Below are 25000 nucleotides of genomic sequence, written 5' to 3'. Positions count from 1 at the left end.
CACACACACACACACACACACACACACACACACACACACACACTCACAGATACACACACACACACACACACACACACACACACACACACATACAAACACACACACACACACACACACACACACACACACACACACACACACACACACACACACACACACACACACACACACCCTACACAAACAAACAGTCAGACATATTTGGGATGCTAGCGGTCCACTTCTGCCTAGTGTCTTGTTATGTGGTGTCTTTCAACAGCAGTTGGGCCCTCTTGTGGGCCCTCTTGTGTTTGAGCGACTGTCACCAGTCTGAAAGGCTGACGGCTCTTTGAAGTTTACAGACACGGCTCTTCACTCATGTCCTCGTCGACAACACGGAGGAAAAACATGCCCACACAATCTTAACACGTGTGTACAAGGGTTTGTTTGGAGTACACACACACACACACACACACACACACACACACACACACACACACACACACACACACACACACACACACGGTCATGTTGGTCATGACATTACAGGCTACGTTTAGACAAGGAACTGACCATTTAAAAATACAAGTTTTTTTTGATATTCAGTTTTTAATTTTTCAATTGATCATAATTCATATTCTGAGGGTTGTTGTATCCCATGCTGTTGTGTAATTTGTAGAGCCAGAAAAGAGCTTTCAAATAACACCACAGACATCTTTTTGTGACTTACACTGACTGATATAGCCAATGCTGAATGTATAGTGTCCTACCCTCATATGTAAACCTTTGCTAGTCTGTTTCTCCCTATTGGTGTCAGATTCACACAAATGCAGTTCTGGGGTGCTACCATGCTACTAAACAGGCACAGCAAGTATGATTGAATTCTGTGTCGGTCGGGTCCCAAAGTGTCTGATTTCACATGAAATGACCTACATGCCAGACACTACACACACGCGCGCGCACACGCACACACACAGGCACACACACACAGGCACACACACACACACACCCACAGACATACACACACACTGGGCTCCACAACACACACACGCACATGCCAGACACACGCTTAACCCATACAAAAACACATATACAGACGTCATACATCTTGAACACACACACACACACACACACACACACACACACACACACACACACACACACACACACACACACACACACACACACACACACACACACACACACACACACACACACACACACACTGATATGTTCTGCAGGAGTTGGGATGGATAGTTGTTGCCAGCAGACTAGTGAGTGCAGCTCTATCTGAGAGAGCGAACAGGCACACGCACGCACGTACACACACACAAACACATACTGTACAGACACACACAGTCTGAGCTCTGAGTGAGCTAACAGACTTGGGTACACACACACACAAACACACACACACGCGCGCGCACACACACGCACACACACGCACACACACGCACGCACACGCACACACACAAGCACACGAATACACTCTCTCTCTCTCTCTCTCTCTCTCTCTCTCTCTCTCTCTCTCTCTCTCTCTCTCTCTCTCTCTCTCTCTCTCTCTCTCTCTCTCTCTCTCTATCTCTCGCACACGCACACGCACACGCACACACTGAGTAAGCGGGGCTTGGCTCCAGCTGTGCTGCCTGCATCCTCTCTGTCTAGTTTATTCATCATGACATCACTGATAAGAGGAAGCTACACCACAGTACCTGGCATCCTGCGGAGAACACAGGAAGCAGAGGAGAGGAGAGGGGCCAGGGGGTGGAGTTTAGTGTGTGTGAGTGTGTGTGAGTGTGTGTGAGTGTGTGTGAGTGTGCGTGCGTGCGTGCTTGTGTATGTGGGTTTGTGTGTGTGTGCGCGTGTGTTTGTGTTTATGGGGAACAGGGACAAACGCACGCACGCACGCACACACACAAGCACAAACACAAGCGTAGCACACTCTTCTGGCCTGGAGTCTGTGGTGTCTCCTTCAGAAGGGGAGATAAGACAGTGCAGGGTGGACCGTGAGGGATAGAGAAATTCGTTTTATTTCTAAGGCCACTGACCCCATCCATTCCCAACCCCCAGCCATAAATATAGATGCGCAAAAACACTTTTATTGAAAAAACACAGTCTCACATTGCCTATATCTCTTAGAATGCACCTTTTTACCTTTGTACTCGATGCATTCCCATCCATGACCAACGTACTGGCGCAGCCAGTACACAAAATACACACACAGACAAACACTGGTACTGCAGTGCGGAAGGTCAATTTAATCATTATAAGATCATGTTGACTTAGCAATAGTTATTGAGGACCAATCCCAAACTTGCCTGTTCTACTCCACAATTTTAGTCTAAAGCACTGAAATTGCCATCAAACAGCGTTCTCACCATAGCTTAAAAAATCCTTACTTCGCTGGCAGTATGACAAAGGACTTAGGATTTAAATTTGAAATCCTACACAAATTTTGCTGAAAAGTTTAAGTACGATCTTTAAATGAATTTTGTTTTAACACTGCAGTTTTCCTTGAAACACACCGAACACACACACACACACACACACACACACACACACACACACACACACACACACACACACACACACACACACACACACACACACACACACACACACACACACACACACACATACACACACACACACACACACACTCCCAGGTTGGCTGTGTCCCTTTTGACTGCCAGTGTTGTGTAATGTCAGACTGCAGGCCTGTGTGCCCAGAGTAGACCACAGCTATTCTTGGCTCTAACCTGGCGCTGGAGAGGAGAGATGTTTTCAGCAGTTGCAGCGCTGTTGCCTGGACAAAAGCAGCAGGATTACAGACCCCACAATTCATTCCCTCATATAACCTGTATTGTGAAGGTTTTTTCTCTTCCTCATGTCTGTAGATACTGCAAGTCAACACACACAAAGACACGCATATACACACACACATCCGCATAGACGTGCTAACACACACACACACACACACACACACACATATTGCTCATTGCTGCTGTGATTATAGGCTTAGAACGTGTGTGTGTCTGCGTGTGTGTGTGTGTGTGTGTGTGTGTGTGTGTGTGTGTGTGTGTGTGTGTGTGTGTGTGTGTGTGTGTGTGTGTGTGTGTGTGTGTGTGTGTGTGTGTGTGTGTGTGTGTGTGTGTGTGTGTGTGTGTGCCTGCACAGGTTTGTGTGTGTGTGCGTGCGTGTGTGTCTGTCTGGAGCAGTGGGTGTCTGGGTTTGTGTGTGTTTGTCTGTGAAGCATCGTCTCTGCCTCTGCCTCTGCCTCTGCCTCTGCTCTCTCTCTCTCTCTCTGCTCTCTCTCTCTCTCTCTCTCTCTCTCTCTCTCTCTCTCTCTCTCTCTCTCTCTCTCTCTCTCTCTCTCTCTCTCTCTCTCTCTCTCTCTCTCTCTCTCTCTCTCTCTCTGTCTACTGGTTTGTGTGTGTGTCCCTGCCTCTGCCTCTCTCTCTGGCTGCTGGCTTCCTGTGGAGGGTTTTGATGGGATTCCTATTGGGCGAGTCAGATCCAAAAGTGTGGTCTTTCTGACTGCAGATTAGATTTTCAGCGTTTTTTGCAAAGCAAGGGGAGGGGAGAGGAGTTCGGTGGAGGGAATGAGGTTGAGGGATAACCCAGAAGAGTTGCATTCCAGTGATGTTGGCTGGTTGGTTCTGGGCTGTGTCCTGTGGTGGGGTTTCAAGACAGATGATAGACAAGACGCTCTGGGGGGGAACTCTCGCTCTCTTGCTTTTTGCCTTAGTTTTTTGCCCTGATGAGTATTCCTTCTTTCATTCTTTCTGTCTGTCTATCTGTCTGTGCCTCTGTCTCTGTCTCTCTCTCCCTGTCATACAAACATCTCGTTGTTTGTGTTGCCTTCCGTATTTTCTCATTCATTTCAGCGTTCTCTCTGTTTTTTTTTAACTTCCTCTACCTCTTATTTTGTATCACTATATATTTGAGGTCTTATCACTTTTTCTCTCTCTCTCTCTCTCTCTCTCTCTCTCTCTCTCTCTCTCTCTCTCTCTCTCTCTCTCTCTCTCTCTCTCTCTCTCTCTCTGCCGTCTCCTTGTGCTCCGCCTGCCCTGTTGGGATATCCGCTCTGACGCGCCCTGTCTGCCCACTTCACTTCCTGTTGCATGAGTCCTCCCTACACACATACACACAAGCACACACACACACCATAACTTACAGCCATGCACACACGTTGTGTGGGCACACACACACTCCTGTGGTTTGATTCCACCCTACACACACACACACACACACACACACACACACACACACACACACACACACACACACACACACACACACACACACACACACACACACACACACACACACACACACACACACTGTCAGCCTACTGGACTGCCTGGTGTTTGAGTCCTCTCCCCTCCTAGGAGAATTAGCTCCCTCGTCCAAAAAGCCTGTGTGTTTGGGCTCTTTTAAACATAGTTTCAAAATATGTCTCAAAGACTGTAACGTCACTTTGAAATGATCTCAGAGACACTCAAGATGGTGGCCTGCTAAATATTTCATATTAACACCCACCCCCTTTCCCCAAAGAAATGCTTCAGTTCCATAAACACAGCCTTTTTCACATCCCCTTATATGCCACACAGTGTTGCTTCTTACCGTACAGCAGGGTTTCCCAAACTGGGGTGCGCGGCCTGCCACAAGGGGGTGCGTGAGCTGAATACAGCAATGTTTGGGAACCGCTGCCGTACAGAGTTGAAAATGCTGCTGTTTTCCCCCTGTTTAGATTTTTACTTTTTTCTTTTATTTTGCTGTGGACAGAGGAACAGCTCAGACACTGAGATTTATCTGGTCGAAGCCCTCCCAAAAAGCATTCCGAAGCCTCCGGAAAACGACCGTCGCAAACTGTGTTGGATACTTTTTTTGTTTAATTTAATGCTCTTAATTTTCTTTAGTGTGAGGGTAAATTGGACCTGAAATCTGGAAGCAAGTGTAATCGCTTTACAGGCGCGGGCTAATGGATGCGTCTGGTGTTCGGGCCCTGGGTACAAAACAGGAGCAATTCCTTTTTTCGCCTCCTGTGCTGAGGGGCTCTGAAGCGGCTTCTATATTGATTCCAGTAACACACACACCTACAAACACACACCTACAAACACACACCTACAAACACACACACGCGCACACACACGCACACACGCACACACCTACGCACACACCTACGCACACACACACACACACACACACACACACACACACACACACACACACACACACACACACACACACACACACACACACACACACACACACACACACACACACACACACACACACTTACACTAGTACTCCAACAGAGATGGATATCCTAGTTGCAGAAAAGCACAGCCTCTTTGTGTGTTCCTTCTCACTGTTGACATCACACAGGTGATTAGCTCTAACTACGCTCTAATGGTTTGTGTGCTCATTAGGATTAGCTAATTTTAGATATCCGTCAGATCAAATATTTGCGTAAGGCTAAATAAAGCAGGCTCATCCACCTGAATCTAGGCGCTGAACCAAAACAGGAAAGGCAACAATCTGAAGAGTATATCTGCAATATCAGGCCATTCTCCCCCTAGAGCTAGTATCTTTTTAAACACAGGGTTTCGGTCTGCGTGCCCCTCCATCCCAACATCCACTTTTCATAGCTCTGTGAAGCTTGGGATCTTGGACCTGATTACATCAGGTAATCATGATTTATCAGGCATTTGGCATGGTCAAACACCAAGGCCAGATGTGAGTGGGAACAGCAAGGACTCGCATACTGATGGGATGGTTATGAGTATCGATGGTGAAACTGCCAGCCCAGCCGAGCCCATCACAATCAGCCAAAACTCTGTCTGCATTGCATTGCATTGCATTACTGTGGTCTGGGTGCACATTATTGGATTTCAGCTGTGCAGGACAGAACTGTTGACGAACGCTGATGTGAATCATCATACTGAATGATTGAAATTGTTCTGCATGTGAAGAATGTTTTAGCTTGCAGCAAAGCCGTACCAAAACTGAAACACCTAGTAAATCAAAATTAAATAGACAGTTATGAAGTCTTTTAAAAAATGAAGCCAAACTTTCGTCTTTACTTGCTTCCTTGATGGAAGCTGTATAATTCTTAAAGCAAGCAGAAGGCTTTGTCTTTTTTTCCTCGCCCTCTCTCACCCTTCTATCAAATGGGATCCATCCACTTTTAATGCATTGATTGGCAGACCCAAAGATTAATTCTAACAAGGCTGAGTATTTCCAGACTACACTCCAATAATCCTAGATAAAACCAAACCGGGAGCGCCAGACAGGGAAGCCCTCCGCCTCCCCCCAAGCACCTCCCGCAGATAAGATTGTCAGAAGTAGAAAGGCTGATTTTTGCGGAAGACTGCCAGGGGTTAGGTTTGGGGGTTTGGGGAGGTGGGCGCATTCTTGGCAAGCTGAATGTATGCCGCTCTTGTTCCACAGAACTCACAAGTTGCTTTGCAGCAAAACTAGCATTCAGAGATTTATTTAAATTGTCAGCATTTTTTAAAACCAAAAATCACCCTTTTTGACAGCTGTGGCTGCATATTTCTCATTATTATTCAGCGTGTGCTCCCTGACTCCTTTTTTTGCATGGGAATTAGAGCTGGGTCCTGACAGCAAAAAAGACGTATTCGCTACCTGCCTACTTATTCAATCACATTCTGTGTTGCCGTTGAAGACCTACATGTATGTGTTTTGACATTCCTCGACAGTACACAGAGCGAGTTCTGCATTCGGCATACTGTATGGCATGCACGCATTATGTTCCTGTCAAGAGCGTGAATGATTTAATGTCTTGTTGGTAAACTGGGCGATGTTCGACCTGGTTGTCTGGCTCCGCGTTAGAGGACTGCTTCTCCTTCGGATGGTTGTTGTGTTCTGCTCACCCCGAGTAACCCTCTTGTTGTTTGGCCAGACCCTCCATCCATCTTTCCCGTGTTGCCTGACAGGCCCGGCTCGACCGAGTCCGGCAGGCAGACGCCTATCAAGCCAGGGGGTTGGGGATGGAGGGTCTTATGAGCTAGTACGTACAGGGCTGCCCACGCTCTTGCCTGACGCTAAATCTCCCCTCAGCTGTTTTGACAGGGCCCTTCACCATGGCGACAGCTGCTCGTATCGTCAAAAGCATTCATCTTCTTCACAGTAGCCGTCAACAGGGATTAATTTGCCGTGATTGATGAGTCCAATTGAACCGGTGGGCAGATGCTGTATTTACGATCCGTGTAATATGAAAGGGATTTTTATTTGTTTATTTCCTTCTTTTTTTGCTGGACCTAGTCTTGGTCCGGTACCTCTCTTGTTGATGTGCTTTGTAGTCTACTCTGTTTATTAGTTGACCTTTATTTTCCACTTCAGAGGTATTTTCACTGGTCGTTCTCTGTAGGCGGAGGATGTGGGGCGGGTTGTCACCTCTGTCTTCTGGCATTACCTTGAACAAGCTTGTAAAAGACAAACAGGCAAGCCTCTGAGGTACGGTACAGTCTACATTGGTACATTCTGTGAGAGGCCGTACATTGTGCAGACAGAGCGTACACTCTCAGCCAGCCCATCATGTTGGACTGTCAGTATGGGTGAAGGCTAGCGTGGGAGGTTGATTAACTATGCATCAGCAGCAGACTGTGTATTCCTGACCTTAAAGTGCTCCAGTACATCACATTCAACAGACTGCATTATCTAAAGCAATTTACTGTGCAAAGAGAACGTAAACAGCCAAAGTGTAGCAGGAACATGCGGGCAAACAAAGGCATAACAAAAGGTAGCCTCGTATCATTCAGTCCTGCCTTCTATTTAAAGGGGACAGCATGTGAATGGGCCGTAACCTGTTGTTGTGGGGATGGCGGTCGCCTAGGAGAGCTGCCATTGTCCAGTCAGACACAATTCTTTTTGCTTTGGCAGCAGCAGCTGCAGCGTTCTTGCTGTTGCATCTGCAGTACTGTCAGGGCTGTACTGGTCATCTGGAATACAGGGCATTTTCCCAATGGACAAACAGTCCTCAGGTGACAATACAGCTGTTTTTTGTTTGCTCATTCTTTCCCTTAGAGAAGAGCCCTCAATTTAGATGGGTTAGCCCATTGGTCTAGCTTTGATAAATACAACGGACTGAGCTAATCATAATATGGAACTGCAGGCCTGTATGTTATTTGATATCGTCAGCACTCAGCACTGCGGTCTAATTGGAAGATCGGCTTTACCCAAGGAGGAAGGAACGCTTGTGTGAAGAGAAAACTCTCTCTCTCTCTCTCTCTCTCTCTCTCTCTCTCTCTCTCTCTCTCTCTCTCTCTCTCTCTCTCTCTCTCTCTCTCTCTCTCTCTCTCTCTCTCTCTCTCTCGCAGGCAGACTGAAATTCTTGATGCAGCATGCTGATCACTGGCTGCTTAATGCTGTTGATGTCACTCATTGGAGCGGCGTTATGCCATATGGTCTCTACTGTACTGCTTACCTGGGAGAAATCTGACGCTCTGCTGTACTGTGCTCTGCTGGGTTCTGCTGCTGGGTTTTACTGGGCATGCAGTGACTGCCCCTACCGTGGTTCTGCATAGAAAGTGAAAGACACCCACAGCTCTTTTCTCTCCCTCATACTGCCAATGTGCTGTTATCTTCCATTGTAGGCATAGATAGAGAGGACAAGAGGTGTGTGTGTGTGTGTGTGTGTGTGTGTGTGTGTGCGTGTGTGTGTGTGTGTGTGTGTGTGTGTGTGTGTGTGTGTGTGTGTGTGTGTGTGTGTGTGTGTGTGTGCTTGTGTGTGTGTGTGCTTGTGTGTGTGTGTGCTTGTGTGTGTGTGTGCGCTTGTGCGTGTGTGTGTGCGTGTGTGTGTGTATGCATGCACGTACGTCTGTGTGTGTGTGTTTGTGTGTGTCTGCTGTGTGCTTGTGTGTGTGAGGGTGTACGTGTGTGTTGGCAGTGCTGCCCGTGTGTGTGGTCCGCTATCTGCCCTCATCTAACAGTTTAATTAGTCTCCCGTTCCTGCCATCAATTTTCCACGTCCTTCGTCTCTTTCTCTCCCTTCCTCCTCTCTCCATCTCTCATTCTTTCTCTCTTTCTCTCTCTAACTCTCCCTCCATCTCTCCCTCTCCTACCCCCCCCCACCCTTACAGTGGTGGAACTGCTTAAGAGGCATCTTTATTGTATTTCCCCTCTACACTCCTTCCCCCCACCACCCTTTTAATCTCTGATTTCAATAATTGAATTCTGTTGGGCTTCTCTTTTTCTTTACCCCTTTTTCTTTAAAAAAACAAAAAAAGAAAGAAATCCTCCAGTTTTTCATCCTTTCTTCTGGATGCCATGCTCTCATTTCACTGTCCTGCCTGCCCCCCCCACTCCCCACACACACTCTCCACACACCACCCATCCCACTCATAGGCGTCTCTCCCCCAGCGCAAATTAATTACCCTGGGCCAACCGCGGGCTCATCCATCGCTGGTGTGGACTGGAGGGTGCTGATGGAGAGGATTGCAGGAGGGGAGGAGGCGGGGGTGTCTGGGAGAAGGTAGCTGTGGTGATGAAAGTGCTGTGCTGAGGGGGCTTTGGATGGTAGACATTAAATGCTCCTCGAGGCCACTCTTCCTTCTCTCTCTCCCTCTCTCTCTCTCTCTCTCTGTCTCTCTCTCTCTCTCTCCCCCCCTCTCTCTCTCTCCCCCTCTCTCTTTTCTTGAGTGCTGCATAATTATTTAATCTGCCGCACAAACTAATCCGTGTTCTGTTCTTTTGTGTTTGTGCGTGTGTGTGCACGTTCATGTGCGTGCTTTAGGTGACTTGGGCGGAACAGCAGGTGGTGAAACGGAGGACGAAGAGAGACATTTACTCGGAGCCGACGGACCCAAAGTTTGCACAGCAGTGGTACCTGGTGAGTTGAAACCCACATTTCAAACGTAGGCATGGCATGCTCAAACTCGGGGATGGTTATTGCTGTCTTTCGGTGCACGTCTTCAAAAAGTCATCAGATACAAAGTCAACAGAGTACAAAAAAACTGCACTCTCCCCAGAAGTCCCTAGAGTGAAATCCTGTCAGCCAGTCTCCCTCTTAACCGTGAAAGCAACAAAGTCCTAAAGCAATCATATTCATAATCAGTTCATCAAGTTGATATATTTTTTTAAATCCGTCAATTACTTTGTCGACCAATGAAATGTCAGGATATTGATCTGTTATTCTCAAAGGCCAAGATGACATTCTGAAGTATCTGTTTTTGTCCACAGAGCAAAAAGATATTCAGTCACCCCTTTTATTTAGAGAACCAAAGAAACAAGGGAGTACTCTAATGTACTGAGCTGATATACAGTGCAGTGGTGGTGTTTGTGGAAAAGAAACGGAAAATGATTTTCTTTAACTGCTTATTTCAGCTAATTGATTATTAAGACAGATGCTGATTACTTCATTACCAACATTATTAGCCAGCTAATCAATGTAGTGGTTATGGCTAAGGCAGCAGGAGAGAGAGAGCGAAAGAGAGAGACAGAGAGAGAGACAGAGAGAGAGACAGAGAGAGAGACAGAGAGAGAGACAGAGAGACAGACAGAGAGACAGACAGAGAGACAGACAGACAGACAGACAGACAGACAGACAGACAGACAGACAGAGAGACAGAGACAGAGAGAGAGAGAGAGAGACACCTCAATACTGCTGCCGTTTTACTCCCCACCTCCCATATTGTGCCTCCAGACCTGAGCTTGGCTGAAGTTACTTACAGTAGCATACCCAGCAGTCACTGGAAGGACTAGCAGCAGAGACAAAGCACCATGGCACTGGACCAAGGCTCCCGAGTCCATAGGTGTCCTGTCCAGCAGCCAACACCTCTAGGTGGGGCGCGGGGGTAGCAAATCAATTTCCTGTTAGAATCTCGCTAATAGGGAACATAATTACCTGAGGCATGCGATAGTTAGTCACTATTGTGTGGTGACTCTTCCCCCTCTACGGCTCGGGCTCTTGTTAAGGCCTGCTACTCTTTTATCACATGACTACTGATGTTGAGGCATTTATTTTGTGCATCGTTGAGCTGTCATGTCCACCCCATGAGTCACGTCTCCCCCCTGGTGTTCAAATAAATCAAGTCAGCCATTCCTTATCATTACTATACTCACAGTACTGTTTTTTTCCTCTTCTGCTCCACATACCCGTTTGAGATCTCTTACCCAGTCTCCATCTCCTGCATTTTTTGCTGTTTTTGTTTACTTTTTTCCCCTCTCTTCCCCTGTCATGAAAATGGATAGAGCCGCTTTCTTCTCTTTTCCTCTCTTCTGCCGTATTTTAATGATGGCGGACCACCCGGATGCCCCATCGCTGCGCTTGAGTGGCCCTTCTTTGTGCGTCTTTGTTACGGCCGGTTCTGTTTGACTGCGCAAAAGGGCTCTCTCTCCGTTCAATCTGGCCCCCGTTAGCGCGGCAATTATGTAAGACGGAAGTGAACTCATTAGCAGAGTCAGCCAGACGACGTACGGCCAAGTCATGCGGCTGCCACACCGCTCTACCGCACCGCCCTGCTTCGGGAAACACCAAATCAAGAAATAAATAAAAATATGTGAAGCAGAGAAGGTCATTAAGGGATAAATTGCAAAAATAAGAAAAAGGCCACACGCAGACGTGCACACTAACAAACAAACACACTCTCCTACACGCGCCATCACACACACACACTGACGCGCACATACTCAGATGCACACACCCGATTACACCCACACCCACACACAGTCACACTCACTCACGCACAACGATTGCCATTTAGAGCAGAGGGCAAAGTAAGTTCATTCCCATGGTCTGCATGTCCCCCCGCCCTCGCCATTAGGGAATGAAAATGAAAGTGTCCTCGCCTCGCCACAGCCTCCGCCTGATGTAATGAGATGTGATGTCCCATCACCATGACGATGATGATGATGATGCCGTCTCTTCTGGTCCCGCGCTTGTTACTGCCGCAGTTTAGCCTGTCGTCCCGTTATCAGCAAACATTCATTACCGATGCGGTAATGGAATTTCCATATATTCGTAATAGGCTTTTCTGCAGAAACGGCGCCCATTTGTTAAGTCAAGGGTACATCAACATTTTCGGGCTGTATAGAGCCATCAATAGCCTGTATGATTCACATTTTAGCAGCCTCCCTGGAGAGAGAATGTCAATAGTGTTCGTGGGTGGGGGGGGGATGCTATGAGGCCCCTTCTCAAAACTGCCGTCTTTATTTGGGTTTTTGGCATGGAGGTGAGTGACTGCCGTGAGTGTGAGTGCGGGTGTGTTGTTCTGGGGCCAGCTCCTACTGTTTTAGGCTCCAATCACAGTGATGGGATTGGATTGGATCAGGATACTGACATGATTGGGCCAAAATAGATTTACCCTTGTAGCTTGTTTTTGCACCACATTCTTCTTGTTTGCACATGTGTTGGCAAAACGCAATCAATGGGCAGACATCTGGTGAGAAGCACTCACATGTCCAGTAATGACACGTTATGTGTGAGTATATATGCATGTGGCTGTCTGAGTTTGGTATGATGCACAGAACCCAGCCGTTCATCCCTAGTTTGTCAGTTGCGTGTTCGGAATATAGGCCCATTAGACGACGTTATTAAAGTGCACATCTGGCAGATTTCAGTCTTTTAGAGTGCCGGAGTCTTGCCAGAGAAATGTTTAACTGGAGAACCAATTAAAATATCTTCAAAATGACAAGCAATAAGGATTTTATACAGTGTGTGCTGCCATTATTGTGCTAACACAAGCAGGCATGAGTTAAGAGCCATCTTTCTTAAATCTCCGCACACAAAAAAGAAGCCTTGCCGTTTTTACCCTGTTAGCGAGGGGCCGTCTTGCAAGATGTGCCTTTGAACGAACACATTTACAGGCTGAAAGAGCTCCAAGGCGCTATTCGGGAAAGACTGTTCCGAAATCTGTCAGAAGTGCGCTTTTGTGTTTTGGCTGATGAGAGAGTGAATTAGCTTTGCGCTAGCAGTGAGTGTTTAATATTTATGTTCCGACCGCCGCACACACGCACGCCAGCCAGCACCGCTATAGTCCCGCTCTTGCCAAAGTCGAGCTCGCAGAGCAGCATGTTTTTATGGAGAGCCTTGCAGTGCAGCACGCTGCACACCTTCCACTATACCACCCGCATACCCCACACGCACGAGAGCAGAGATCGTTAGAGGGAGAAATTTATGCTCTGCCGTGTCTGCAAACAGCGGATCTGCGCAAAAGGCTCTTTGTCACGAAATTACTGGAAAGGAAAAGAAGCATTTGAAACCATTACAGGCTCAAAAGGTCAGCCTCTACAAATTAAATTAAATACCAAGAGGAAGGCAGAAAAAGAGAGCTCATTCAAACTCCTTCGTTAGTTTAATTTTGTATATTGAATTCTTGCATGTTAATGAGCTTCAAGTGAGGGGGTGATATTTAATGTTCACCTCTCTATCCACCACACCTCTTTTGGGTGGTCTGAGTCTTTGACAGGGGGTTCAGGAGGCAGACTAGACAGTGGGTTAGCAGTAAGATTGTGAATCATGTCAGGCATTAAGCTTTTGGTCTGTCAAGCCTCCCACAATCTACTGCAATATTTAGGCAGTGTGAGAGAAAGATAGAGACGGGTCATGTCTCAGTCACTCTAAATTCATAGAAAAAGTTGTCTCTCCAGCAGACCGTGAGTGAGCGAGTGAGTGAGTCTGGCTCCTCAAATAGCAGAGACGTTACGACTTCTAGAATTACATTCGCGTGTCGCTGGAGGAACTGTGAAGACATGGAATGTCTGTGGGAAGATATACAGATTGCATGGAAGTGTGGTGGATTTCCCCTACACAACAGAAGGTTCATTTTGACAATTGTTAATATCCTAGTGTAACTCGTAATGGTGAAAGGTCACAGACTTGGCAGCCTCGCTCATCTCAATTGACTGACAAAGACTTGTAGTGTCTCGGAACCACAACAACGATGCCAATGCCAAAGTCTGCCCCACCACTACTACGGTCAGAATGCCAATGGCAAACTTTGTACTACCACACTTGGAGCGCCAACAGGGCTGTTGACAGCCTTGCTTGGGCCCAGGACAAAATCATCTGAAAGGCCCAAAAATAACTAATGGGGACCCAATTCTGCCCCTTGGGCCTGGCACAGCTGATGCGTGTGTCGACCTGGTCTGCATGCTTTGTACCAGTAAAACTCATTAGTGTGACCAATCCTGCTTGTCATTCAGACATAAAGCAATGTTGTGTTTTGAAAACATAGCTCAATTCCCCGGTGTGTTGAAATATTGCCTCCTTTCCCACTGACCAACTCTACCCACTGTGCTTGTACCAACAAACAACAAATGTTTCAAACATTTGAATTATGCTTTTAGTGTGTGGTTGTGTGCAGAGTATGACTCGACTATAAATAGGTAGAGGCACACAAGTTCAGATGCCAGCTGACGTAATCGCTATCTTTTCATGTTAGGCATTTGCTGAATTCTTCACTAATCAATGTTGAAAAAGGGTGCGTGGGTAGCAGCGAAAACTAAGTGAACATTAACCACTGATGCTTTTTGGCTTTTGGTTTTCCTTTCTGAGACAATTCAGTGCAGAGGTCTACTGTATTTGAAACATGCAGAGAAACTTTCTTGTACAGCATGCATGCTTTTTTTGTTTCCATGATTGTAGCATAACATTTTGCTCTCCTTTGCTCAATAGTACAACCCTAACCGCCACGACCTGAACGCCAAGGGGGCCTGGGAGCAGGGCTTCACAGGAAGAGGAGTGGTGGTGTCCATCCTGGACGACGGCATCGAGAAGAACCACCCAGACCTCATCAAGAACTATGTGAGCAGCACTGCAAAGCATCTACCACCACCACAGACTCACTTGGAGTCCTGCCTTAGTTGCCCATTACGTGAAGAACTGGAGAAAATGAAATTCATGTATTCAGTTCTTTATTTAGGTATCATTATATATGCCACGTTTCCAAGACAACCAATTCCCCATCCTATTCAGGATGATTTTTTTTTCTTCATCTTTGGACTCTTTGGAGATTTTGAGTAGATGGTGAATGTTCTAAGAAATGAGTAGGCATATGAATGTTCTAACAAATGAAATTCCTTTGTGGTTGGTTGGTTGTAGGATCCAGATGCCAGTTATGACGTGAACGATGGAGACTCTGACCCCCAGCCACGCTACACACAGCTCAACGACAACAGGTACGGGCCGCTTGTGACTGTCACTGTTGTACATCCTTCAGCGTTATTTTCCTCTCCTTTTTACTGTAGAAGGTCCTTGAGAAATGCTGTGCTTGCATTGCAACTTAAACTCTCTGTTACGAGTCTCCATCTGTTATTATGGAGGCTCTGACCCCCAGCCACGCTACACACAGCTCAACGATAACAGGTACGGGACTGTGATTGCACCACAGTACACCCTTCCGAATTATTTTCCTCAACGTTTTACTGTAGGGGGTCCTTAGGAAAACTAAGATCTTGCTGCATTACAACTGTCTGTTTTGAACAGAAACCGCAAAAACAAAACATGTTTCTGGTGGGTTACCCACATTTTTGTGGGATCTGGGGCCGTGAATAGGGGCTTCTTTGTGATTCGCCACAATGCCTTTTAAATATTGCAGTGACAATCTGCTTGTTCCCTCTCGTGGGCTGTGTCTTTCTGTGTAGTTTCAGATTCTCCCCGCCTCCTCTCTTTCTGTCTTTCTCTCTCAGAAGCTCACGGGTGCACACATACACACAAGCACAAGCATGCGTACGTGCATTATACTACAGCAGTAATGGGGTCCATGACTCGTCCTAGTATTCTCTTTATAATGTGACCCTCCCTGTACAGAGAATCTTACACAGAGACACACACACGCAAACGCGCTCACACGTGCACACACGCGCACACACACAGTATTGCACTGCAGTAATGGGAAGCATGGATGGTCCCAGTATTCTCTTTCTAATGTGACCCTCCCTGCCCAGAGAAGAGTGAGGCCCCAAACCCCCTTTTTAATGATGGATGCTCTCCTTAGAGGTGGCACAGATGAAAGGTGGCACACACGCACATGTACACACACACGCACACAAGCACATGCACACACACACACACACACACACACACAGTCGCACACACACAAAGAGTCACGCCCACAGACACACAAACAGAGTCACGCACACACACACACATATACCCTTCAGTGCTAGTCCATTCACTCTCCAGCAGCCCTGAATTTTTCAGTGCATCCATCCGCTGGGCATTTCTTCCTTGCATGGCCTACTTAAGGGGCTGGTAAATCTGAAGAGGATTACGCTTGTTTAGGAAGAAAGCGGCTTTATTGTCGGGGAGGCTGAACAGATTGTGCACGTTAAGGACGATCACAGCTCAGATGGTAAACAGCTTTCTCCCTCTCCCCATCCACCCCTCCACAACCCGCACCCCTGCTCCGCTTCCTTTCAAGCAAGGTCCGAATTAAGTGAATGAAGGCCTGGCGGCTCTGGTTCAGCTACGGCTCTGTGCTGCCCGTGAGGCAGGTTAGATGCTTGTTCCAGAAAAAGAAGAGAAAAGAAAAAAAAACGCTCTCTCTCGCTCTCTTTTCACATTAATTTTGGATTTTCCTCACCAATCTGTTGTTGGAAGGGGGACAAGGGCCAGAAAGGCTGTGTAATTATTTTTTTATCCTTTCCTTCTCCGGGCTAAGCTTAATTAGTAATGACAGGCAAAAAACAGGCTTTAGAAACGTACCCGTGAGTGGAAATCAAAGGTCTCTCAGCCCTGACTGGTGTACGGGCTTGTGGAGTCCATGATGACTGGTGCCCACTCCCGGCTTTGTAGATGGCAACATGATGAATACCATGGCCGAAGGGACGAGAGAGAGGGAGATGGAGAGAAGGAGGAAAAGAAATTGGACAAACGTGGGCGCTTAAAGAGAAAGATGAATGGCTTAGCAAAGAGACAGGATGATGGACAGAGCAGAGCAGCAATAAAGGCAAGAGTGCAAAGACGGCAGGACCAAAGACAGAAAGATGGACTAAGAGAGAGAAAACTAGAGAAATTCAGAGGGAGGGAAAGCCCCACTTTCCACACACACCCCCATGCGCACGCACAAACGCACGCACGCACGCACGCACACACACACACACACACACACACACACACACACACAAACAGTTGGGCCGTGAAGGAGCAGCCACTTGGTTATTCATCTGAGGCCCAAAGCAGAGATGGCAAAGACACGGCTCATTGGAGAGAACAATGCCAAGTTCTAAATGTCACACATACTTGTCCATGTGTGCATGTGTGTGCATGAGTTAGAGAAGGGCACCTGTGCACCGTCCTGCCCCATTTTAGCAATTTTTAAGTTATTTCGTTTCGCTTTTTTTCCCATATAGGGGAGTTGACTTGGTAGGCAGGATGCATGCGGTTTCCTTCCCAAGTTATTTCAGATAGAAAAGTAAACAGTCAGCAAGATCTAATATAGTCATGGCAGTCTGTACGTACATGTGCTGCTGAAACTTTGCTTTGATAAGGGAAGATGGAGTTGAGCTCTTTTTAGGTTTTTATGACCGCAAGTGTGTACTTTTGTGCGTGCCCGTGTGTGTGCGTGCCGGTGTGTGTGTGTGTGCCTGTGTGCGTCCGTGTGCAGGGCTCTAAATTAACTTTTTCCACCACCAGCCAATTTGGCTAGTAGACATTTTTTCTTACCAGCCAAACAGAAGTTCAACTAGCCATTTTTTAATCTTGCCAAAATAGGCTATGCATTAGTCTAGTTGTGTGTGTGTTTTTTTAATATTATTATTATTATTATTATTATGGTTATTTTATTCAAATTTCCACAACACATAAACACTATAGGCCTACATACTAGGTCTATAATAAGCATATTATATATACTTTTTTTAACTTCTGCTTTATTTTTACCTTATTTTTTACCTCTGAAAACAATGAATCACATCACACAAGCCACACACACAAGAGACCTTTAAACCAAACACACAGCCAAACACTACAAAACCTCACACTCCAAGGAAGGAGAAGAGTTGAGAGGAAAAAAGCAGGAGGAGAGGAGAGGTCCACACATACACACACACACACACGTTGTGCAATAATGGATATGATGTCGTGTGTGCCTATTGTGTGTTCATGTGGCCTACAATATGATGCTATAGGCACCATTATTTCCTCCAGGAGCTCTTCTCTACCATGCGCGACAAAATAACAAGAAGCCTACGCTATGTTTAACTAAAAGCAAATAATATCACGGAAAAGTTCACTTCCTTTGTTACTTCCATAGCGTACGTAGCGCACGTAGCCTTCTCGCACGGGCATAAAGTCTGCCCTTCTTTCCGATGGCGTGGGCTTTCCAACTTAGTTGCGCCAGAATTTAAAACATTTCAGACGACAACTGACAGCTACGCTCACACTACTCTGACAGCCCGTTCTCCTCCTCTGCACTTGTCGCAATTTCGTTCCACAACACTCCTGTTATTGAAACTCTTCGGTCAGGTCCTCGCAGCTTAAAAAGACAGCCTGTTAGAGCAAGGTGTGTCGGTGTCGGTGAATGCTAATAGTAACAGTAGGCATAATAGTGACGTTAAAAGTGGTGAAGCGAAAGACAGGAGCAGGGGAGAGTTACCTGTCGAAATAGTGTGAGCGCACAAGACAGCTCTGAAATGCTTTCTCTCCTGGCGCGCGCAACAGCAGCATGGAGTGGCTGCTGCTTCGGAAAGCTCACGGTGGGGTGGGGTCATGGCGGGAGTGTTTATGGGTAATGTAGGAAATATCGCCGTATCGTTGTCATACAAGCCGTCGTTTACCGTTCACAATTTACTGTAGGCTACTCGGGCGCTACTAGCCAAATGGGCGGGTAGGATTTTTTTTCTACCCGCCAAAATTAATTTTCACCCGTGTTTGGCGGGTTGGCGTGTGTTAATTTAGAGCTCTGTCCGTGTGTGTGTGCCTGTGTGTGTGCCTGTGTGCGTGCGTGCGTGCGTGCGTGCGTGCGTGCGTACACTGCACCAATCTACCTTTGTGAGGCCACTGCTATTGGAACACACCATCAAGGTGGGGCCCTCGCTCCATGCCCAAATCCTGGACCCTACATGTTTTGACCCATTTTGCTGGGGTGGTTTTGTTGGTACTGGTAAAAGTAAAAGTGTAAAAAAAAATCCTCACTGACAGGTTAAGGTTAGGAATTGTTTTGGTTTGGGCTCAGTTTAGCATTCTTTTGCTATTGTTAGGGTTAATATGAATAGAAGCCAATGGGAGGCCCCACAAAGATATTAAGGTGGGGCTGTGTGTGCCTGCGTGCGTGCACCTGCACCTTTGTGTGTGTGCATGGGTGCCTTGTGGCGTAGCTGTATAATTTTGTCTTGACGTGACAGAAATTGAGTTGAACTCGTACTGCGATAATATAAGCAACTCCCACAGTGCGACCTTCTCCCCCACTTATCTTCCCTATACACCAGTCGCTTTTTGAGAAACCTTTTAAGCTTAAGGTGTGTGTGTGTGTGTGTGTGTGCGTGCGTGTGTGTGTGTGTGTGTGTGTGTGTGTGTGTGTGTGTGTGCGTGTGCGTGTTTGGGAGAGAAGCAGATTTTGTCTTCTTGAGAATAAGCAGGTGTGTGCCTATGTGTTGATACGTATTTGCTGGAATGCTTGTGTACCCTTCTCTCTCTCTCTCTCTCTCTCTCTCTCTCTCTCTCTCTCTCTCTCTCTCTCTCTCTCTCTCTCTCTCTCTGTCACTCACGCGCGTGAGCGAAGCAGATTTTGTGTGAGAGTGATGTGCCATATATCTATTAATGTATGTGTCAGAATGTGTGTGCCCCTCAATCTGTGTGTGTATGCGTGTGTGTGTATTAGTGTGCTTGTGCATGAATGTGCGTGTGTGTGCTTGTGCATAAGTTTGTGTGCGTGTGCGTGTGCGTGTGCGTGTGCATATGCGTGTGCATGAGTGTGTGTGTGGTGTTTGAGTTTCAATATGCGCCTCCATCCATCTGCCATAAAGCTGCTGGCAGCCTGGAGCGGGGGATAAAGACCCAGCTCAGGGGTGCATAAACCCATCTCTGTTGCCCCCTCCATAAAGCTCCCTTTCTTCCCTGGGCGCAACTGGCAGCCATGAGGAGTTCCACCCCTCTCTCCCTCCCCCTCTCTCTCTCTCTCTCTCTCTCTCTGTCTGTCTGTCTGTCTGTCTGTCTGTCTGTCTGTCTGTCTGTCTGTCTGTCTCTCTCTCTCTTTCTCTCTCACTCACACACACACACACACCTCTCTCTCTGTTTATCTCTCTCTCTCTCTGTTTATCTCTCTCTCTCTCTCTCTCTCTCTCTCTCTCTCTCTCTCTCTCTCTCTCTCTCTCTCTCTCTCTCTCTGCAATGTGGCCATTCATTTGCAGTCTGTTTGCCCAAGGTGATCTCTTATTTACCAGCTTTCCAAAAAAAATCACACACACACACACAGTGGCAGTATTTCGTACCCACTACTAGGGCCACTGACCACTTAGGCTGGACTCGCGACAAATGCATCTAAAGAGGCCCCACCACTCAATACATGTAATGTAAGGGGGAACCAATTCTTGGCTTCCCCTTTTCCCTGTGCCCGGGAGAGCTGACCCCTTTGTCCCTCCACCTGTCGGCTTCCCTGCCCACTACCTCCTATTCGGCCCTTCCCTGCTTGTACTCATTTTCACAGATTGGCAGCCGCAGGTTTGAGGCACCATCCCGCGGTATCCATCATTGCCATTCCTCTTGCTGCCCGGGGCTCATGGCTAGGAGCTCCCTTGTGTTATGCAGACGCACGCATCATGCGCCGCTGTTATTAGTCTTCACCATGTGTGTGTTCGTTTGTGTGTTTGTGCGTGGGTGTGTGTGCATGCCGGCCCCCTCTCGCTGTGCCTCAGCAAGCAGAGCGCAGATGTTCCAAAAAATATCTGCATCGAGCTAATTAGAGCTCCTCTCCCTCCTCCCTCCTCCACTCTCCTCCCTCCTCCCTCCTTCCCTCCCTCCTCCCACCTCCCTTCCTCCTCCTCCTCCAGCCCTCCCTCCTTCCCTCTCCCCTTCCCTCCCGAACTCCCTCGGGGGAATCACGACCACAAAATGCTGAGAAACACCACAGGAAGAAGAAGAAGCAGCAAACAATTTTTTGCACTACTCGAGAGTTGATGCACACACCCACACTCGAGCACTGTCTTTTTTCCACAACTTCCTATTAAATGTATGTTATGCACTGTTTGTGGTGGTATGTTTGAATACAACAAGTGTAATTGGACAAATGGAAACAGATAGAAACAAACTAATGAAAAAAACAAATCACTGTTCCAGCTCTTCCGTGTGATCCTCAAAACAACTGACTTCTCAGATAGATACATCTATGCAATCACAATCTGTTTACAAGATAAAAGCTTGTAAGTCCCTCTGTTATCCTGTGTTTTGGCGTCTTTTTTTAACAGGGAAAGTGTCTGGCACGTAAACTGAGCATTGTCCCCTGGTCCCCCACCGTGGGGACTGAGACTAATCTTCACCATAATTTCAGTCGATAGTGTTAAACGGGGATGATAAATCACCCAACCGCTTGTTGCAGCTGCGCTCACATACAGAATTCAATTCAATTTCGACACCACTTGTGCTCTCTCTCTCTCTCTCTCTCTCTCTCTCTCTCTCTCTCTCTCGCTGTCTCTCTCTCTCTCTCGCTGTCTTGCTCTACCTCTCTTGATCTTGCTTTCCCTTTCTCTCTCTCTCTCTCTCTCTCTCTCTCTCTCTCTCTCTCTCTCTCTCTCTCTCTCTCTCACACACACACACACACACACACACACACAGACAGACACACACACACAGACACACACAAATACAGGTATACCGTAGTCTGACTAGTTGCCAGCAGGATGAAATGAAAGGACTTTTTTCCAGCATATATTTTCTACCTGACTGACAGCAGTGTCATTGGTGGCACAGTCTTCTCTGTCAGATGCTCTCTCTCTCTCTCTCTCTCTCTCTCTTTCTCCCTCTCTCTCTCTCTCTCTCTCTCTCTCTCTCTCTCTCTCTCTCTCTCTCTCTCTCTCTCCATCATGTGGTCTAAGCATGTCATGGAGGGGAGTTAACGTCCACCAGCGAGGGGCTTATTTTTTGTTTGTTTGTTTATGTTTGCGTGCGCTGACTTCACCTGTCACCCCCTCTGGCATCCCCATGTGGAGGGCATGGTGGCAGAACACAGAAATGAGTTGGAGCTCTCAGGCCCTTGAGTGGCACAGTGCCAACCTCTGCTTAGTGTGTGTTGCGAGTGTGCACGTGTTTATGCATGTTTGTGTGCATGTTGTGTGTTGTGTGTTTTTGACAAGTTCTGTTATTAAAAATCAATTTTGTGGGCCTGTGGGCCCCTTGAGCTGTGACCCTGCTAAAAGAGGGTAAACTCAGTGGGCAATGAGTGGGGGAATGGGGCATTGCACGACTTACCTCAGGCGGTAAATGAATGGCTTCCGCCCCTTGCTTTGGCACTCATTGTCCAAAGATGGCCGCCATTGGCTTTGCGTAGCCAGCTTCACAGGGACTTGCTCTTGTTCTGCGTTTGTTCCCTCTCACTTCAAGGTCCTCACCCCCGCCATAATTAAAGCTGAGAGGAGTCAACGCACGCCAAGTAAGGACAAACGCCTTCCCCAATTAACCTCGAAATGAGAAGTCTTTTTTTCGCTCTGACTTGCTACATCCTCTATAACGCAAGAGAGGTGAAAGAAGACGAAAAAAGGCAATCTTAAAGAGATGTGAGACGAGGTGTTGCCATGGACACGGCTATAATTGTGCATCATTTGAGTTTGGCCTTGTGACCCCGAGGCTAGCTGTCTCTCGAGCGGAAGGAAGCCTTTTGAAGTGGGCTGAGGCTCGACGGAAAGTTCTGGAATAATGGTGTTGATTGGGCACCCAGTGAAGCACCATGGAGAGACTGGTTTGGTTCACCTAACCTCACCCTAGAGGATGAAACGGCTGGAAAGGTGAACAGCTCCTTGATGAAGATAAGACCATACATTTTTGGAACCCTCACCTTCATGTACAGACCTCCTGTGACATGGGCAGCTTAGATACTTAGGCAAGCGGAATTGAGATGCCATGAGGGCTAATACTCTCTTTGATTTAATGGAGCCTTAAATAACTGCACTTGCTCAAATTTTTGCATTCATAACTTGACTCAACAGATTTTCTCTGTGGGGCTCTTGGGCTGACTTCAATGTAAGCTTGCATTCCCTTCAGGGCACAGATGCTGTCCAAAGACGTTTAAACGTACAAGATCAGAGGTCCCTCCTCTCTATTCAGTCCGTATCACCGGGAAAGTAAGCCTTGGTTCACTCTCTCTCTCCTTTACAATCCTCTCATCCGTAGCCCCAACATCAGAGAGAGGCTTCCTGTAAGGCGGTCCCCACTGGTTCCCCCTCGCTAAGCCTGTCGGGGAAACGTGTTAATCTGCTTTAAGTTGGTGCTAACTCCCCCCGTTGCTAATGTATGGATGAAGTCGCAAGGCAGCTGTTTGCCCAACCAAGGGCCCTTTGCTGGGAGTTGACAGAATGCAAAGGCGAAGCCACCACGTGCCTCAAACCCGAGGCGTTAAATCCCAATGCTGTCACTGTCACGTAAAAAAGGTTCTTGAGCTTCAATTTCTTCAAGTGTTTCTTCTGTAACCGGGCTCTTGCCTGTTTTTTTCATTTTGTGACCTTTTGTCCATGCCACTGGCTCTCGCCTTTGCTCAGGATTTGCTTCTGAGGGATTTGGACAGATTCCAGAGAGTGCCAGGGGTGGTGTTTGTGCTCTCGAGAAGGGGTAGAGCTAGCGGGAGTAACCTTTCATCAGAAGCGTGGAGTTAAACGCTCCTCTGAGGAGAGGAGAGCCTTGTGGCCAGCCTTTCATTCCTCATCTTCTTCCTTTCCCAGTCTCGCCGCTTAATCCCTTTTCGTCCATCATGTCCAACTGTACGACCTATTGCCTCTTGGCTCATGATGTCTTTTCTTTCAGCAATCAGTCTTCTTTTCGGGTTCATGTCTAGTGTTTTACTTTCACCTTTGTTTTTTGGTCTATCCTCTTTCCTTAGTCAGCCTTGAAACTTTTCTCTGGCGTCGTTTTTTCGGTTTCTTTTTCCTCTCTCTACATGTCTTTACATTTTTCTCTGTTGTCTCCCATGCTGTTTCGAGATCTCTCTCTCTCTCTCTCTCTCTCTCTCTCTCTCTCTCTCTCTCTCTCTCTCTCTCTCTCTCTTCTCACCCTTTTATTTGTGTCACCCCTCTTTTTCTGCCCTTGTCACCCCTCCCTGCTGGTGCCTACCTACGTGTTGCCGTCACAGTCACCACGGAGACGGTAAAGAAGCTCTCGGCTGCCACAGCAGCAGGTTGCCTGGGCGATGTGACTGTCAGGTGGTGGCATGACCCGTCACTGCATGCCACCAGGGCTGGTGCCTGTGGTGACAGCACTCAGACAGCATCGCCTGCCCTTGGCACCGTGAACCAGCCACCCAGCCAGCCAGCCAGCCAGCCAGCAACCAAGTGGCATCAGAGCTCATGATGCCCTCCATCCTTCCTTTAATGAGGAATACACTGGATACACTGACATCTCCATACCCCTCGCCAAAAATAACAGAGATTGTTTTTTTTCCCACTGTCTTTGTGGCCATGTTTGTTTGTTTTTTGTTTTTTTTCCCCTCCCTTTTTTCCATGGCTGTAGCAATTGCCAACAGTGGAGATGCATTGCTGTATGAAAATGTTTATTCTTGCGTTTGGCTGGGCAATTTGAGGAATTATTTGTTTGTATAATCGGATTTCATGGAAATGAGCATTATTTTGCCCCGTAGTAAGTCCATATGTGTTTCCAGGAGAAATGTTTGGCTGTGCTGATAAGCGACTCAGGGTTTTCGTGCTTTGTGCTTCAGCCAGGCTTTTAGAAAAGGATTTTTCGCAAGGTACGTCTCGAGGTGCTTCTGACGGGTTGTCGCAACAGATTACTATTGATTAGTGTCTTTTTCAATGGCCTGTGGACATGGCACCAGTTTTACCCCCAATATTTTACTATTCCCTGATATTTTCTGAGCCTTTCCCATTGTTCTATCTTCAAGGACACTCAAAGCTTTAT

General features: G+C 47.2%; 1 protein-coding gene across 4 annotated transcripts in view; it reads left to right on the top strand.

The window, feature by feature from the left end:
• The window catches only part of furina (furin (paired basic amino acid cleaving enzyme) a), a 202464-nt gene that overhangs the window by 82061 nt on the left and 95403 nt on the right, over window positions 1-25000 (top strand). For all 4 annotated transcript variants that reach the window (XM_063189201.1, XM_063189203.1, XM_063189202.1 and 1 more), the window contains exons 4-6: window positions 9740-9835; window positions 14621-14749; window positions 15047-15123. In XM_063189201.1, the coding sequence (XP_063045271.1) occupies window positions 9740-9835; window positions 14621-14749; window positions 15047-15123 (302 nt within the window). The remainder of the gene's footprint in view (window positions 1-9739; window positions 9836-14620; window positions 14750-15046; window positions 15124-25000) is intronic.

The sequence above is a fragment of the Engraulis encrasicolus genome, chromosome 22 (genome assembly GCF_034702125.1).
Source record: "Engraulis encrasicolus isolate BLACKSEA-1 chromosome 22, IST_EnEncr_1.0, whole genome shotgun sequence".
NCBI classification, from domain to species: domain Eukaryota; kingdom Metazoa; phylum Chordata; class Actinopteri; order Clupeiformes; family Engraulidae; genus Engraulis; species Engraulis encrasicolus.
Note: the sequence above shows the minus strand (reverse complement) of the source record. Positions and strands in the feature narration are given on the sequence as shown.